Source organism: Ambystoma mexicanum, chromosome 10 (assembly GCF_040938575.1).
Source record: "Ambystoma mexicanum isolate Mex_15411 chromosome 10, UKY_AmexF1_1, whole genome shotgun sequence".
In the NCBI taxonomy this organism is placed as follows: domain Eukaryota; kingdom Metazoa; phylum Chordata; class Amphibia; order Caudata; family Ambystomatidae; genus Ambystoma; species Ambystoma mexicanum.
In genome coordinates this window covers 1,317,039,324-1,317,057,444 of record NC_090932.1, presented here as the reverse complement: position 1 = coordinate 1,317,057,444, position 18,121 = coordinate 1,317,039,324, and the positions used below count along the sequence as shown (strand labels likewise).

Sequence of the window (18,121 nt, the reverse complement as noted above, 5' to 3'; positions counted from 1 at the left end):
CTCCCAAATGTCACTGTCTCTTGTCTCTCTCCATCTCTAGCCTGATGGCACTTGCATGTTTTTTGAACTCCAAAAGCCTTCTTTCAGTTTTATTTTCTGATGCCCTCGGCTATAACCTGGGATATAACCGCAGCTATAACCTGGGGAATAGCCACGGCTATAAACTGGGGTATAGCCACGGCCATCTGTCACATTGAAAAGAAAAAAAAACACCTAGATTCTTCTCAATTTACCTGAGATACAGCTAATGTTTTGGAGAAGGCCGCCCCCCTACTCCATTCTCCATGAAATATTTTAAAAGTACTGGGATGGAGAATGGGGGGCCGGTCGTGTCCACTTTCCATATTACACCATTTGGTTCCTTAAAGATATGGTTTTACAAGGAATAGATGCTATTCCTAAATGGAAGCGTGTACACAATTCTGAATTGAAATGCCAAAATCCATCTGAACAAATGTAATGCAACGTTAAAGCATATGTATAAGATCGAACGAATACTGATGTGAAGAGAAACTCCCATTTGCATAAGTAACAATTGTACAGGAGTTAAACTGTATATTTGTGTGCATTGCGAAAGCCCAAGAAAGGGTGAAACAATAGCACGTGCCTCCGAGAGGGGGCAATGTTGGCGCAACTGTACCTATGACCTGATTTAACTAACCAATTTATTCTTGTACAAATTAACACAAGACGATCATTAATTAAAGGCCAAAAAAAGGGGGATTTTCCAACAAACTACCTCATCATATCCTCACCGGGTCTCTCACCAAATTCATGTTTTCACAGACCAATCTTTTAACAAATATAAAGAGATGGCAGGCTCAATTTTAGCAAAAATAACTAATCAATTTATTATATTTTCTAATAAAAACCGACCGTTTGGTCACATTTGCAAAACTCATACATAAAAAACACAAATAAAAGACAATTGATCTATAATTTGAATCTTGTGTTGCGTTCACACAATGCTTGATAATCAACAGTAGTGGTGTTAGTAACACATGGGTGACTTTGAATTAGCCAGGTCTTATTTTGCTAAACAGTCCCCAAAATCTTTGACACAAAGATACATGAATTTGGTGTGAGACCCAGGTATGTGACCTCCGGTGAGGATATGATAAGGTAGTTTGCTGGAAACCCCCCCCCCCCTTTTTTGGCTCTTTCGTACTTAGTCCTTTTCCAACAAGCCCCTAAAAAAAAAAAAAAAGAGGACTCATGCTGTAAAAGCGTGCTCATCATTTTTGTATAAATTAATTTAAGCCCTACAGGGGCCGGACTTTGGATTTGGCGCTTAAGGACTTGGTGCAAACCACTTTTCAAATTCGGTAAGGAATTAGCCTGACAAATGGCTTGCTTGATTTCAGTCTGACCAGCCTTATAAAGGCAATACTAGAAATGGGACCAACAGCTTCATTAATTTTCGAAATACAACTATGGTGTCAAACACTTAAGCCAGAACAGGGATTTGTGTTTTGGTGTGTTGCACTCTGGTGTTAATAACAGTTGGTAGCTTGTAAAGCACAGAGGACCCTCCTTCGTTAAGACTCCCTGCTGCATTGTGTTAGATAAGCTCTGGTGTTGTGCTTCTTCAACCCCAGCAGATCTAGACCCTATACGTCCCTCAGAGCTACCGTAAAATAAAAATGGGGGGAATTCAGTAGCTTGAAGGATTGATGGTGCCTTAGGGTGAAAAATGGCATTGGGTCCATACGTCAATTGATAATTCACTTGGCCGGGAGTAAGAAGAATAGCGGTGGGTGCACTGTGAGAAAAGGCCAACTCAAATAGGTATTTGCTTGTCTTTTCTGTCAAGCAACACAATGCAGCTGATCTAATCTGCCAAAGAATATAAATGCTCTTACTCAGGTAAGAGCATGACAGGAAAGCATCTTGCAGTATGTACCATAAGCGAAAGGATGCTCAGGCCTCAGGCATGGAGCAGAGAATGTAAGTCAGCTTTCAGATATTTTGGATTGGCAAGCAGAAAGTCAGTCATTACAAGCATAAAATGGTAGACCAGGAGGTTGTAGAGGATTGTTGGTCAAGAAAAATAAAGAACACCTTGGTACATTAGGATGGGGGCATGGGGATGGGATTGTGCATTCAAAACGAATCCCCAAAATCCGTCCATTCTTCTACCTTATATTTAGTGTGGACATATTGCATGAGGTCGCAGTTACCTGTACCTTCATTTCCCCAATACTGAGGAAAACTGAGCAATGGGACTGCTCCATTTACTATGACCTTTTGTAATGTGTTTCTGAACGAAACGCCATCGTATTCAGTCAAGAAAAAATATAAAAATGCATGCAGGGTTAATAGTTTACTTACCACAACCTTTGCAAATCATTTTCTAGTGTGGTGTTGTGCAGACTGAAGTGCCAGGAATGAAATAATCACTAGCAAAGAAAATGCTCATGCACCCTCATTTTAGACCATGCTTAAACTATTCCTGTTAAATTACTAGTTTAAAGCACAAAGGGATATCAAATTATGTATTATTAAAAAGGCACTTACGTGATCTAATTTCTTTAAAATCTCAATTTCTGTGTCCACATTTGGCTGCACATCCTAGAAAAGCAAAAGTGCACAATGAATAATCAAGAAACCATACATACTTCAGATGTCCGCTGGAAACATGATGGGAAAACAAAGGATTGAGGCATTTTCTTTATTTGCATATCTGTTGGAAGCACTTTCTACACAAATTTACAATATATGAAAAAAAGCAAAAGAAAAAGTTAGAGATGGTACACACTCATTCGTAGAAACTGTTATTCAGTGTGTGCTACCCTGTATTAAAGGCTAAAGGAAACTTTACACTGTCTTGTATTGGGATAAATTGTGCAACAGTTTTAAAATTGAGGCAGAGCTGTCTAGTAACATTATAAACACTAGGTGATGGATTGCCCTGGGCTATGCTCCTTGCGAAAACTATCTGATTAAACTCGCCTGTACGTTCCCGTTAGTTGATAGGGAAGAGTTTTGGTACAGATGCCAGGTAGGCAGAAGTATGTCTGTTGTAATAGGAATATCTAGTTTGATCCGAGTACTAAACTTGGAGACCATTGAGGTGTGATTATATACGTTTAGCGGGGTTATAAAATGAAGACGATTAGAGAATGAAACTCAGGGATTTTAAAAGATGGCTCCTTTGAAATTTCAATGAGTAATGAAATGGAAAAATATAGGATTTTAATAGTTTTTTTACATTGATTGAGGAATTGTATGAACAGTTTAAACTACTGTGTTTTATTAATTGTGTAAGTTATTGATTTCTCCTATGTATTGTATTTCAACAATTGTAATGGAATTTCGTTTAATTAGAAGGTTGCGTTTTCTCAATCGAAGAATAAAAAAGATTTTTTTTAAAACATTTCATCCAGAATCAAAAGCGCGCACCTCACCTTCAGTTTGAATATGTGAGTAATTTCAGAAGTTATTGTAGGGCTGAAGTGGAATCAGGAAAGGGAAGCGAGCATTGATGGTAGACCGCAACTGATCTCCTAAATAATCACTCTCCATAGTTACTACAAGCAGGAAACCAAAACCTCATAATGTAATTCAAATGGTCACTAATAACCCAAATATGTGACTGTTTTGATTCCGAACCCTGCGGCCCCCATTCCAGTGCCGTAAATTTGATTCCTATGCAGATGACATGCAAATGTATCCGAGTGTCAGCAGGGCACAGGACGGTTTTAATCAGTGGCCATGGGGAATGCAAGCAAAATATAAACAAATACCAGTGTTCATCTTCTATCAGACGACTTTATATTCCCAAAATTTAGGAACAGAATAACAAGAAGAAAACACCGGGTGGATGGCAGTAACTCAAGGCAGCTAGTAATTCACTACGCGAACAAGGCAAATAGGATGTACAGTTTGTCGTCCCAGTGTCATAGCTCATACTTGTTGCCTTGGCACAAAGATATGTCTAAGGAAACAACTGAGAAATTTGACAGATTGCTATTGAACCTTGAAGTTACCCTGTGTGACAAGGTTAAGTCCATGACCTTGTCAGAAAAGGGTAAAACGCCCCTCACTGCAGAAGTGTGGGGAGAGATCCTAAACTCGTTTTCCCCTTTGGCTAACACCTGGAGAGGACCCATATCCCTGACACCCACCCAGTGTACCAGCATACTTGCTTGTGAACGATTACCTCCACAGCCTTACCTGTGTCTTCCGATTTTTATAAAAACTGCAGCGGAGGGGACACACTCAACCCCAGAGAAATCAGCACTGCTATCAGAATAGCATGGATCCACGAATGCGAGGAAGATTGAGGCAAAAACCAAAGCACAAACCCTGAAGAATGCCAGAAGCACCAGCACTGCAGAACAGAGGCAGCCAAACTACATGGCAATGTGAAAGGCCATGCAGAGCCGCCGTAGCGAGCCTGCACAAGAGCACCCTGGACCACAAAGACAGGCAAATCCACCCTCTTCAAAAAGACTTATAGGTAAATCCAATTGCATAGGGAGCCATTGGTCTGCCTACGTCGCCATCATTGGTAAACAGTGGACCCATTCAGAGAAAATGGTTCGAATTGGCCCCTTTTCAAAACATCCTCATGCAGGTTCACACCACTGGTGAAGAAGACGGGCCAAATTTTACCATGGGGAGGAGCCCATTACCCAGAAGGGGAGTGATATTTAAGCAGGGAACAGAAAACATGAAGTGTGGGTTTTTTAGTTGAGGTAGGAGGTGGAAGACGACCAGGAGACAAGCGTAAAAAAGGAGTGAAAGTGGCTGTGCAGTTTGAGTGTGTGTGCGTTTGTGTGGCCAGTGAAGAAAGATTAGTGGAAGGAGTGAATCTGAATTGAATGGTACCCAGTGAAATGAGGGCGTTGGAGTAGTAGTGGGACAAGGCTAGTAGTGGCAGGAGGTAGAGGGTAGTAGTGGGACGAGGAGAATAGTAGGGGGGAGGAGGAAGTTAGAAGTGGGGGGAGCAAGGGAGTAGTAGTGGGAGGAAGGGGAGAAGTGAAGTAGGGGGAGGTGAGTGTAGTGAAGTAAGGAGGAGGTGGGGTCTAGTGAAGTAGGGGGCAGGCCAAATATCAATGGGTGGAGGCAAGGACTAGGCATAGGTAAACATCGGCAGAACAGAAGCTTAGTGGGAGAAGTAAACCAGCCTGAATAATAAAAATTATTAAGAGCAAGGCATGATCCCCATTCCTCATTAGAGCACTCACCCTTGGATAGAGTAGGGACAGTTAGGACTTAAAGGAGTTTAGATAGCCAGAACTTGGGGAACTTTCAAAGTGTAAGGCAGCGAATAGAGAGTATGGGGTCAATGTTTGGTTGAACTAACTGGGAGTTACGGATGCCTGGGTTATTGGGGAGGGTCCATGAAAGACGAGAGAGAGATGTGGCCCTGTGCCCCCACAAAGAATAAAGACCTTTGAACATTTAGGACTCAGTGATTTCTGTGCTGTATGACACTTAGGAACAAAATGTCATTGGATGATACCCTCCAGCACTATGAAGGCCCTGCAATATCACAAGGATGGGGGGTGCCCCCCCCCCAAAGTACCTACTGAGGTAAGTCCCACTTCATTCAGGGATCATTGGATGGATTCTTGCAGATACATATATATCGTCCTCTTGATCCTGCTGAAGTGTATACATCGTCTCTCTCAGGTCTTGAAGCTTCTAGGTAATCAGTAGGTTACAGGTTTGTTAAACCATATTTGCATAAACACTGCCTGATTATAAACATTGGCGTAAGCCATTTCGCATTTGTATTAAAAACCTATGCTTAACAAGATCTAGACAGAATTGACTTCGCCATTTTGGAAAACATCTGCCATTTTGATTCCGACTCTTGCTCTCTGTTCAGAAATGATTAACCATGTTTTCAGTTGCCAGAGCAGACTGACCTTTGAGCCTATGTCAACACTAGAGCTGCCAAGAGCAGACTATTTGTTATGTGCAAAGAGACCTTGTAGTCAGAATGAACTCTCATTCAAAGTGTTATCTATGTCTACAGACTCATCCTCCCTCAAAAAGTGACATACAATGCAAAGTAACTAATGCTGTGAGTTCTGGAAGAAATCCTTTGTGCATTTCTTGGAACAGGACTTATCCTAAAGCTCAAGAAACAAGGAAAGATCTACACAGCTGAATACAACAAAGTTTGCCATTATATTTAAGGAACCTTGGAGCCACAGTGAACCTCAATTCAAAGTGTTGTCTGCATCAATAGCATCAGCCATATACAAACATCAGAACTGAATGGTAGACAAACTAAAAATATGTGCTTTAGCAATAAACTAATGAATTTGTTTCTTGAAACTAGGATCAACCTAAGATGGAAAACCAACATCACCATTGAATCTTCAAGGATAGGACAACATGTCAAAAGTGTATACTAATATTGTTATATGTGTTATGAGAACTGGGCACAAACCCACATTTGTAACTTATTTGCTTGGAGAATGGCTGGGCTATGACCAGGACTGTGTATAAATACTACATACTTTGTGATGACCAGTACTCCCTCCCCTCACAGTGTCTGCTGGTACACACTGTGAGGCGCTTGGGAGCCAGATAGCTATCTGCTTTGATATTTGAATCTGTACAGAATAAAGTTATATTCATAACTTTGATTTTGTGACTGGCGGATTCAATTTTTGGTGGTACTAAGCCTCGGTATTCCTTGTTGATCTATCAGGTTGTCTCAATATTGAGAAGACACTTTTCTGGACACAACTACCAATTACCTGTGACTGGTCATGTCTATTGTGCAAATTTCGATTTTAAGAGAAAGGACAAATGCAACACTTATCCTGCCTCCAGTTGGCACACAATGATAACAGAAGCAGGCAGGCACAAGTGCCTCAGTTATTGTTAATGTTGGTTGCCTCACCATTGGGGAGGTTGACTTATTCCCTCAGTCAGCGTTCAATATATATTTTTTTCATCAGGGCGTGTACCACCCCCTTCCTATTGGAAACCTTGGTTACATAATACCCGATTATCAATGGAACATGGGTTTTTGTTGTGGGTCGGAAGAACGAGTCTGACACATTGAGGACATTTTAACTTGTTTTTAATTAACTAATAATGAGGCCCATCTTTCCCTATTGCCAGGGGGGTTTCCCTGCTTATCTAAAAAGAACTAAAAAAGGCACTGTCTGTCGTCAGGAAGTCTCAAATAAAGAAATGTCCTTAGTCCAAATCCAGTTCTACCTGACCCCCATCGCTAATATAATCAACTTAAACGAGGCAAGGAGAATAGCTTAATTCCTCTGTATTTGGTTTTCTTCCAATAGCCTCTTTATATCAGTGTCTATCTTCTGCTCATTTCCTTCCACAGTCTTCTATAACAGGTTCTGGATATCTCCTTGATTAATTCATGTAGCTCTTCCACAATATTCTTGGGTCTTGTACTCTTTAGTGTTGTGTCTGTAGCAACTCTCCTTGTGATATTTTCTCACATTCACCTGTAAACGTGTAGACCTCTCAGTCGGTTTCTGCGTGGTTCATTGGCCGTGATTCCCACCACGATATGGACGTGGTACCACCACCAGCTACAGGATTCCACTTTCCGGCTTTGCAACAGCTTCTCTATTGTCGGATGTGCTGGGCCTACGGCATGTCAAACTGGCGTTCTGTGACTTCAGCCCCCCCCCCCCACAGCTCTCTTCCTCCAAGGTACTCCACTCGTCTCATTTAAGTACACATATCAAAAGGGACATCTTTTCGGGTTGGTTTATTTCAGCATGGCTTTCAGCCAAAGATGCAGAGGTTACATTGTTCTTCGTAGCAGAAAGTCCCATATATGCGACTATGGTATGCAGCTACGGGAGTTCCTCCTGGGAACGAGGGGCCTTGTCACCCAAGGGGGAGTCACTCCAGGTGAAGGCCCACTTGTCTAGACCCTAGGGAGGGTCTTGCAGAGTGGGCTCACATCTCTAGTCTCAAAGGGGGAGGCTACCCCTGGGGAGAAGGGACAAATATGCTCGATTAATCGCAGTATTCACGACACGTTGTGTGCCAACTATATTGAGCATACATAAAGAGCAGTAATAAATGTAAACACTAGTTTTGGTGGAATTGCTCAATTCTGTATAGAAACTTTGTCTCAGTTTAATGTGGCATGCAAGATCGAGGAGGGAAGAGATTGGGCTCATCCAGAGGAATGGATTTTAGTTCCCAAGCGTTGACCACTTAAGCTTATTAAGAATAAATGTAAATGGATGGGGACCTTCCTTGCCCCCATTAGGTAGAATATTAACAGAAGTGTCTCCTCAGCTCCCCATTGCATCATGCACATGAACATTGCTGTTAGGTTGCTGTGCTTAGTCAGGGTGACCCCTGTGATGCTGGAAATGCAGAGGGACAGGGCTTCTGTATCCTTGTCCTTTATTGCCTTATCAACGTCTTGGTTTACGCGCAGGAGTTCATGTGGGACTCCTGGCGGTGCAACTCTTCCTGTATTTGGTGAACAGACCTTTGGGATACCCTTATGGCACCCATGGGTGTGAGTACGACCATGTACACCCAGTGCATGTTTTTGGGCACCTGTGTGGCCCACAGAGCAGAGTACGGGCTGGTGGCAGCTCCGTGGTGAATTGACAGTTGCCCTGAGCATCCTCCGTTTTGGGATGCCCAGGCCCTGTCATTGGAATCAGTTGATTCGGGATGGGAAACAAGATGGGACCTGCGGCCTCTTGCTTTCTATCGGCTGTCACCTTACTTTTCCCGAAGTCCTGGGAAGCCCGGACTCTGTCCCTTTCCCCTGATTGGTTGTTGGGTGAAGTTCCATATATGGGGTTGTGGGAAACTCCAGGCCAGACTGGCTGGAGCCTTTCCAATGACTATGTTGTGGGTACGCCTGTGGGGTGGGGCCTGGGTGAATGGAGTGTGTGACGAATACGCATTCTGTGTTATGGGTGTCTAGTATCTGGTGTTTGACACAATGACTGAGACAGCCCTGCCCGAAACAGGTATGAATGCAGTGTGTAGTGCTGCATGGCAGAGTGCTTGTCCGAATCCACATTCTGTGCTGCGAGTGTCTGGATGGCGAAGAATGGCCTGAATGCACCATGCGCCTGATTGGCTGCCTGACTGCCCTTCTGAATGATTGGTTGCCTGAGTGTCACCGAGCAGAATGAATAGGAAATCAACAATATATCCGGGGGCCTCTCACTGCTATAAATCGTTCTAAAGATGAAGTTGAAACTGATACTCAACTTTGAAGACCACTGGAAGAACTGCTGTTGCTGTCCTTCGCTAATCTGAAAGCTGCTGTGCCTTCAAGGAACTGATCCAAGAGAGGACCTGGCTAGGAGACCTCTTCCCGAGCTACGAGGGACCATCGTGCACCAGCTGCCCTTTGCCAAAGCTCCCTGGTAGACAGACCTACGAAAGGCTGCCGACCGGAGAAGGGGACTGCCGAGGAGGACGAAGAGAAGCACCGAACAGCCGTCCACCATCGCTGACTGCCATCGCCGACCGGAGCCGCAGTGCTCCCTTTGCCTTAGAACATTTTGATCCAAGGACTCCCTTGTTCAACATCGATGGCTTTCGTCCTGCCGGATGAAAAAGTCAAGGCCGCAGATGACCAAGCAGAATCCGCTGGTGGGTTTTCCCGCCACCCTAAGACCTCAGACGCCGACAAAGCTACTCAAGCCAGCCGTGGTAACGTCCCGTTCACCGATGCCAGACGCCGACACCCTTGCTTGGCCAAAGTTCTTCATTGACTCTTTGCGACAACAAACACCCGTCGTCAATGTGCACCGCACACCTCTGCTTGCAGGAAGTTTTCAACCGATCGTCAACGAGCACTGCAAGAACCGAAGCTGCTGCCGCAACAACAGTGTTCACCCCCTTTTCCTCGTGGGATCTTGACGATCCTTGGCTCCTGCCTTAAAGGGAGCCACTAAAGAAGGATCCGTCAAAGACCCGACGTCGAACTCTGCTATTTCAGCTACATTGGGATTGTAAAACTATTTAGAAGGAAATAAGACTCGTGTGAACAATATATGGACTGGGCTTGTACAATATATCTTTATTTACAGGTTGCCCGGGTGGGGGGCATACAGAATTGTGCCTGGTGGTAGGGGTTTAGTATTCTGCCAATTGTTCTAACCAACTGCTTTTCCTCCTATGTCTAGTGTTGGTTCTCTTTATTACTTGGTTTGTGTGACATTTAAACGAAGTCCAGTTGATGCACTTTAATGAAATCTGATAGTAATTGTGGTACCATGTATAACTGTGAAAATATTTGTCATTGTAGATTAACTGAGCACAAAGTGAGTTATTGAGATTGTGTATATACCCTTGAACCTTAATTATATACAGACTGTTTTCACTAATACAGTGTTTGGACATTCCTTTGTGGGTGCTCGGGGACTACACTGTACTTAAGAACCAACCGGCATCACCTCCTGAGAAGCTAGGCCTTGAATGCTTGCCCACGTTTTACCAAATAGAGAATCTTGGCAGGGGCCGTCTGTGCCTCGCCTCTCTCCTATATAGAGAGCAGGAGTACAGACACCTCCCTCCAGTCTTTACAACCCTACAGAGTGGCCCTTAAGCTTTAGATATGGTGACACTGAACACACTGAGGTATTTGGAGTAAACTGTAGGATCAAAAGAGGATTTAGACACCTTTCACCATAGAGATCTGTTTTTCCTTAGTTGACCAGCATGGAAGAAGTCTAGAATGTGAAGTAGCCGTAGCCATGATGAAGTATAGCACAGCCAACTATGGGGCCTGGTATGACATCACATTTGCAATATAAACATACCATCAAGCAGGTTTGGATCACCCTTTTTCATAACCTTTGGATAAAACCTGGAAATATGGGCAATACCTGCCATTTAAGAGTGTGGATTCTTCTCTGCTTCAACAAACATGTAGATAGTTAGCCTGTGGGCAGGTGCACAAGCCATGACAAATTAGGGGTATTGTACGGCAACGGTACAAGGATTTTGTTGCTGGCCTTCTGGCCGAAAGCAACACCTCCATCACGTCTTCAGGAAGGTGCCAATCCATATACCTCAACCTTTCAGATACCAAGCACGAAGGCTGAGAGACTTGACCTCTGGATGAGAACCCAACCCCTTCCGTGAGAGCAGATCGTCTCGATAGGGAAGACGGCATGGAGGGCAGATGGACATGTCGAGAAGGTCCGGGTACCATGCTCTCCTGGCCCATGCCGGAGCAATGAGGATTATTCGGGAACCAAACCTCTGTAGCCTCCGCAACACTTGCGGAATGACGGGGACTGGAGGAAACGCATACATCAGTGGGAAGGACCACTCTACTACGAACACGTCCCCTAAGGCTCCTCTTAGAGGAAATTCCTGCAAGCAGAACCTGTCGCACTTCCGGTTGACACTGGTGGTGAAGAGATCCACTTGTGGGGTCCCCCAAAGGGCGAAGATCTCCAAGAGAACTTCCTGAGCCAGCTCCCACTCGAGAGACCGTGCTCTGCCTGCTCAGAGCGTCCGCCGCTGAGTTTCCTGCTGGATGGCCCAGAACCAGAGCTGCATCGTCTCTCTGCACAGTGGGAGTGACCTTGCCCCCCACTTTTGTTTAGTTAGTGCATGGCCACTGTATTGTCCGTCATAATCAGGACGTTCTCCCCCCGCACAGACGGCAGAAAAGCTTTCAGGGCTAGCCCGACAGCCCTCAGCTCTAAAAGATTGATGTGGAGACTGGACTCCAACGGAGACCAACGACCGCTGACTGTCAACTCGTTGGCATGAGCTCCCCATCCCGTGAGGGATGCGTCAGTAACGATTGTCACCTCCGGCCAGGGTAGCCAAAATGGTGCTCCCTTCATCAGATTGCCTTCGTCGGCCCACCACAGAAGATCCTGGGGAACAGACAACGGCACCTGAACGGGATCCGACATCCTGACGGAGGACTGCAACCACTGCATCTTGAGAGCCCACTGCAGAGATCTCATCCGCAGTCTGGCCTCCGGCACCAATAGAATGAAGGATGCCATGAGGCCGAGCAACCACAAGAACTCGAACGCCGGGAGACTCTGGGCATGTTGAAACTTGTCCACCATCTGCAGAATGTGATGAGCCCTCACCTGGGGAGGCGAACACTGCCCCAGGGATGTGCCTAGCACTGCTCTGATGTACTGGAGCCGCTGGGTAGGTGACAATTGAAACTTCTTTAAGTTGAGGGAGAAGGACAGCTTGTGAAGGGAGTGGCAGGTGACGGACAGATGATCCAGGACTTGCTCGGGAGAGCATGCCCTCATCAACCAATCGTCCAGGTAGGGGTAGACTTGAATCCCCCCCCTTTCCTGAGATACGCTGCCACCACCACCATTAGCTTGGTGTAGACCCTCGGGCGGAGGTCAAACCGAATGGCAGGACCCGAAACTGAAAATGCGAGTCGCGAACCTCGGGTACTTCCTGTGCTTGGGATGAATCGGCACATGAATTTATTTAGAAATTTCTTTATTGGCATTTCGTCATAATTACAACTTTAGCATTCTTTGTTTAGCATGATATCGCTTTTTAGTCTGTAGATGTTGCACAACATAACTAGTAACTTACAAAAAATAGAGAAAAGGAAAAAGAGAAAGGAAGAACGAACGCAAAAAGAACAGAAACAACATGAACTGTCTCCATTTGTTGACAATGTAGTCCGGTGTGGGGGGGTGTCTGGAAGGCGCGGGGGGGAGGGCCCCAGCCGGACTATGGGTGTTCCATCTTAGGTGCCACTATGGGTGGCAAGTCTCTGTCATTCGGGCAGAAGCGCTCATGGGTGCTTGACATCTGAGGGGTGGAACATGCTCCATGTTAGTTTTCTCCAGGCATCTAGTGTCCCGCGCGAACCATTCGCAGACCTGGCGACACTGTCTTCCCAAGCTTTAGTTCCAGCGCCCAACCAGCGCTCCAGTTCTCTATACCATGTGTTGTATTGTGGGCCAGAGGGTCGTTTCCAAGCCATTGCAATTGTTCTTTTGGTTAGCACACACGCTACGTTCTTGAGTTTCATTGTGTGTTTGGGTTTAGCTAGCCTGGGATAGGTTCCTAATAGGCATTCACTGGGCGACCATTCGCATCGAGACATACCTGCCCTTTTGCAAGCCTGCTCTACCCCTGCCCAGAGGTTCTGCACCTTGGTTCATTCCCATAACATGTGGAAAAGGTCTGCTTCGTCGGTATTTCACCAGATGCAGTTAGGTTGTGTCGGTTTGTTGAACTTCGCTAATTTGTGTTGGGTTAGGTACGTACGGTATAGTACGTTTAGCTGGATGAGGCGGAACCTGGAATTCGTGGACACTTCTTTGGGGTAAGCAAGAGCCCTGTCCCATTATTTATCAGTCATCGCTGCCCCTAGATCTTCCTCCCACCTGGATCTCAATTCAGCACTGCAAGGGTTTGGGATGTCGCTAAGGGACCGTATATTTGGGACACTGGTTTCCAACCCTCCCCAAGGTTACATAGTAATGTCACAAAGGGGTTTGTTTCGGGTTTCTCAGGCCAGGTTTCCCATTTAGTCCGTGCTATCCTGCGGATTCTTTGGTACCATAAGAATTGGCCGCTAGGTATGTCGTCCTCCTCTCGTAGCGAGGCACACTCTCGGAAAGTGCCTCCGCATATAGGACCCCCAGGTGTAGACTCCTCTCCTTTCCCAGAGTCTGATGTTCTTCAAATCGGCATTGGTTTTGCCTGGGTCTGAGATCATTGGAATTTCCGGGGAGTATGGGTGTTTCGCATGTAAGAGTGTCTTGGACCTCTGCCATATTTTCCTTCCCAGGGCGACCAGTAAAGGCTCCTCACTCAGGAGATGCCGGGGTGCCCAGATGAGTTCCTGTAATTGTATTGGGGAAATCATGTGCTGCAGTAAAGTAGTCTCAGACGTAGGTTCATCCGCTAACCACTTAGTTATAAAGCTAAATTGAGCCGCTAAGTAATATTTCTCTAGGTTTGTGAGTTGTATCCCACCCCGTTTGTGTGGTAGGACCAGTGTGGATAGTGCCATTCTGTGTCTGCTTCTCCCCCATAGAAATTCCCAAACAGTATCAAGCAGGCGAAAGAAGGGGTGTTGATGTAGTAATGCACGTTTTGGAACCCATAGAGGAATCTGGGGAGAACAATTTTAATGATAGACACCCTGCCCATCATGGATAGGGGGAGCCTGGACCAGAAGTCCATTGATTTAGGCAGGGTGGGGAGCGCTGCCTTAGTGTTGTGCTCATACATTAGTTCAGGTGTGTGCATTATGTTGACCCCGAGATATCGGAATGAGGTTAATTGCCACTGTAGTCCCACCGAAGGGAGGTCCTCCTTGTTCCTGCCCCTCAGGTCTGCCTGGGGGAACAGGCAGGACCTTTGCCTGCTGAACTATATTCCAAAGACCATGGCGTAGTTATTCAAGACTTCTAGCATAGTTGGTACGTTCAGGTGCGGGTTCCTGACATATAGGAGGACATCATCTGCGTACAAGGAGATTACGTGGTCTACTCCTCCCAACTGTATGCCCGCATCGAAGAACTGTTTCCTTAAGTAGATGGCAATGGGTTCTAATCCTAAAATATAGAGCATGGGGGATAACGGGCAACCCTGCCTAGTGCCCCTACCTATGTCCCATGCTGCAGACACGCACCTCCCGGACTTCCCCCGCGCTCTTGGTTTGGTGTAGAGCACTTTTACCCATCTAATGAACCTCCGCCCAAAGTCAAACCGTTTAAGGACTGCTATCAAACATTCCCAGAAAATGGATTTGAATGCCTTAATGGCGTCTAAGGACAGTAGTGCGTACGAGCCTTCTTTCAGATTGGTCTGGTCTAACATGCTGAAGTCTGCGTAGGTTCAGAGTGGTGTTGGACCTGGTACAAAGCCATTTTGGTCAGTGTGCACTATTTCACCTATAATTCCAGAGATTCTTTTGGCCAATATTGTGGTTAGTATTTTTACATCGTAATTGAGCATTGCGTGGGGGCAATATGAGCCGCACTTGTCCGCGGGTTTGAGTATTGGGACCACAAGGGTTTCTCTCATGCTGTCGGGCAGGACCCCTTGTTCGTGTGCCTCTTGAAAGACCTTGTGTAGTATGGGTGTCAGGGATGATTCATAGGTTTTGTAAAATTCTGAGGACAGCCCGTCGCTAGCAGGAGCCTTACAGGTGGCTAGGGATTTAATTGCCTCTGCTATGTCTCCTGAGGTTATATCTGCGTCTAGGACTTCAGATTGTGTGAGGGATAGTCTGGGTAGCCCTATCTCGTCCAGGGTGTTTGTGATCTCTTCTGGGGAAATCTGGACTTCATGGGAGTGTAACTGGGCATAGAAGAGCTCAAAGGTGTCGATGCTCTGTTGAGTCTGGTGCAGGGTGCCGTTTTCATGTTTTAGTGTAGTGTTTAGATGTCTAGGGTGTTCTTTCTTGCAGAGCCAGGCCAGTAGGCGACTGGGTCTGTCCGCTTTGGTGTGTGCCCTGGTGATTCTGGTGGTGTAGTCAAATTCATCTAGCCTGCCCCAAGCCTCCCTGCATTTCTCTCTAAGCGTTCTAAGTTTATCTTTCCCCTGTTGGTTATCCAGGGGGGCGGTTTCTAGCCTCTGAATTTCCTTTTCCCGATGCTCCAATTCCGACTGTAATAGCCTCCTGATGCCTCCCACTTTCGCTATGATTTCTCCTCGCATTACCACCTTCAGGGCATCCCATACCGTACTTACTTTGTTTACACTTCCCATGTTCACCTCAATATAATTTTCTATGGAGTCTTGGAGTTAGTCTCTGAATGCCTGGTCTTTAAGGGCTTCTATAGGCATTCTCCACTTAGGGATAGTGGGTCTGGGGCCAGTGTTACTCCACTCCACCAGTAAGGGTGAGTGGTCTGAGATGGTTCTCCCCAAGTATTGCGCCTTTTCTATTTGGGATGTGTGTTCCCTGCCAACAAAGACGTAGTCTAGCCTAGTGTAGAGACCATGTGGGGATGAAAAATAGCAATATCCCTTTTCCCCTGGGTGTAATTCTCGCCAAGTGTCCACCAATTCCAGGCGCTCAATCATGGAGTTTAGCGCAGTTGTGGCCGCCATTGGGCCGCTTGGGGGGGAGGGGGCAGGGTCCCAACTAGTTCCGGATTGTTCACACAATTGAAGTCTCCCCCCCAGATAAAGAAGCCGTTCCTATACTGTACAGTTTTGGCATACATTGAGTTCAGGTGAGCTGGGATGTTGTTGGGGAAATACGAGTTCACAATGCATATCTGTTTGTTCAATATAACCCCATAGCATCACAAACCTGCCCTCCGGGTCTTTCTCCGACTTGGTTAGTTGGAAGGGGAGGTGGGGGATTGATCCAAGTGAACACCCCTCTAGCGTACCTGGAATAGGTGGCTCCGAATCCTTGTCCACCCCAGTGTTCCCACAGTTTGGCCACAGACTCCTCTGTGCAGTGGGTCTCTTGTAATAAGGCTATTCCAACCTTCTTCCTGTGGAGAGAAGACTTGATCCTGTTTCTGCGGGGCTAAGTGCCCAATCCCCGCACATTCCATGTCATCACATTAATTCTTGCCACCATTGTGTTTCGGGGGGAGGTTTCTGGGTTTCTTTTGACACCCTGACACGAATTTCCGCCGTGACATCTGGGCGGTATGGGTGCCCCGCCGCCCTGGAGCGTGGCCCTAGCAAGCCCGCTCCCTCCCCTGACCCCACCAAGGATCATTGAACTGTCATTTGGAGACGTCTTAACTGTTTTAACCTTCATTCCGTTGAATGACAAAACAAAAAACTTAACAGAGACCTGCCTCTAGCAGTTGCTTCGAACAGGCAACGCTCGGGGGCCCCCGCGTTGTCTGGGCCTTTCCAGGTCATTAGACGCAGGTGGTGTGCCGGCAGCCAGCCTGCACAGGTTCTAGTGGGGTGAGTTGTGGCGAGCCGCATGTGTGGTTCCCGGAGCTTCCGTCCAGAGTAGCTAACAGTGATATTGCAGCATTAGGCGGTCTTAGTTGGTCTGCTTTGGGGTGATGTCCCCTGGTAGTTCGCGTGAAGCGCATTGTCCCCTCATCTTGCGTCAGCTTTTCCCTCAGGCTCCTCTTCGTCGGCTACATTGTGTTCCAGCCATATGTTTGATGCCGCTGGAGTCTCCAGAAATACTGCCTTTCCTTTATATAGCACTTTGAGGCGTGATGGGTAGAGCAGCATATATTTGAGGTTGAGTTTCCGTAGTTTCGCCTTCACTGGTACAAAAGTGTTTCTTGTGTGCTGCTCTGTAGGGGTGTAGTCTGGGTACATGACAATCTTGGAGTCATTTCTCCCAATTTCCCTGCCTTCTCACGAAAATTTTAGTATTGTCTGTCGCGGAAGTTTAAGATTTACACAATCATTGGGCGCGGGTATGAGCCTGGTGGTGACTGCTTTTGTAGGGACCTGTGGGCTTGTTCCGCTGAGAATCCTTGGGAGATCCTTCCTGCCCCAATTTCTTCATCTCCAGTTCTTGGACCCTTTTTTAGATCTGAGGTGGTCTCTACAGTGTCCTGTAGGCCAGCTTCCACCGTCCTTACTCTCTCGGCTAGGTTGCGGGCATCTTGGCGCATTAGCTGCATGTTGGACTTGACCTCCTATTTTGATAGCGAATGATCTGAGCGCTGCGATGGCTTGCAGTACTTGTGCGTTTTAGGGTCTTCTGTGGGGATGGGTGTTTCATTATCTGTGTTGGCATGGTGTTGTGGTTGTTGTTTGGGCCTGACCATTGCAAATGATTCCATTATTGATGATTTTGGTTTGCTGTTGCGGGGGGCGGGGGTGGGTGGGGCGACATCCTCGTATGGGTCCCTCCAGTTATTGTAATGGGGTAGGTGCAAAGAGTCCCGTCCCCCGGTTAGTGGCGGCGTATCTCGTGGTTGTCAGTTCCACCCCGGAAGGGGTTCGTGCCGGGTACATCGCCCAATCGGATGATTCACTGCGTGGATAGGGGTTGGTCTATTTCATTGGGCTTTACCCCTACAAGTTCTCAGCGTGGAGTGGGTTTAACACTACCTATGATGTTCTCCGGTCAGGCTTCCACCACAGTGCTCACTTTCAGTTTCCAAGTGTTTTTTTTTTGCTAAGTAGTCTCCAGCAAATGTCCTCTTTCGTGGGTGGATTGTTGATCCGTTCATATGAGCGAGGGACAAGTGATCTCCGCACCTTGTGCGTGGGT

General features: G+C 46.4%; 1 protein-coding gene across 2 annotated transcripts in view; it reads right to left on the bottom strand.

The window, feature by feature from the left end:
• Positions 1–18,121, bottom strand: part of CHEK2 (checkpoint kinase 2) — an 816,762-nt gene that overhangs the window by 414,639 nt on the left and 384,002 nt on the right. For both annotated transcript variants that reach the window (XM_069619359.1, XM_069619360.1), the window contains one exon: positions 2,518–2,571. In XM_069619359.1, the coding sequence (XP_069475460.1) occupies positions 2,518–2,571 (54 nt within the window). The remainder of the gene's footprint in view (positions 1–2,517; positions 2,572–18,121) is intronic.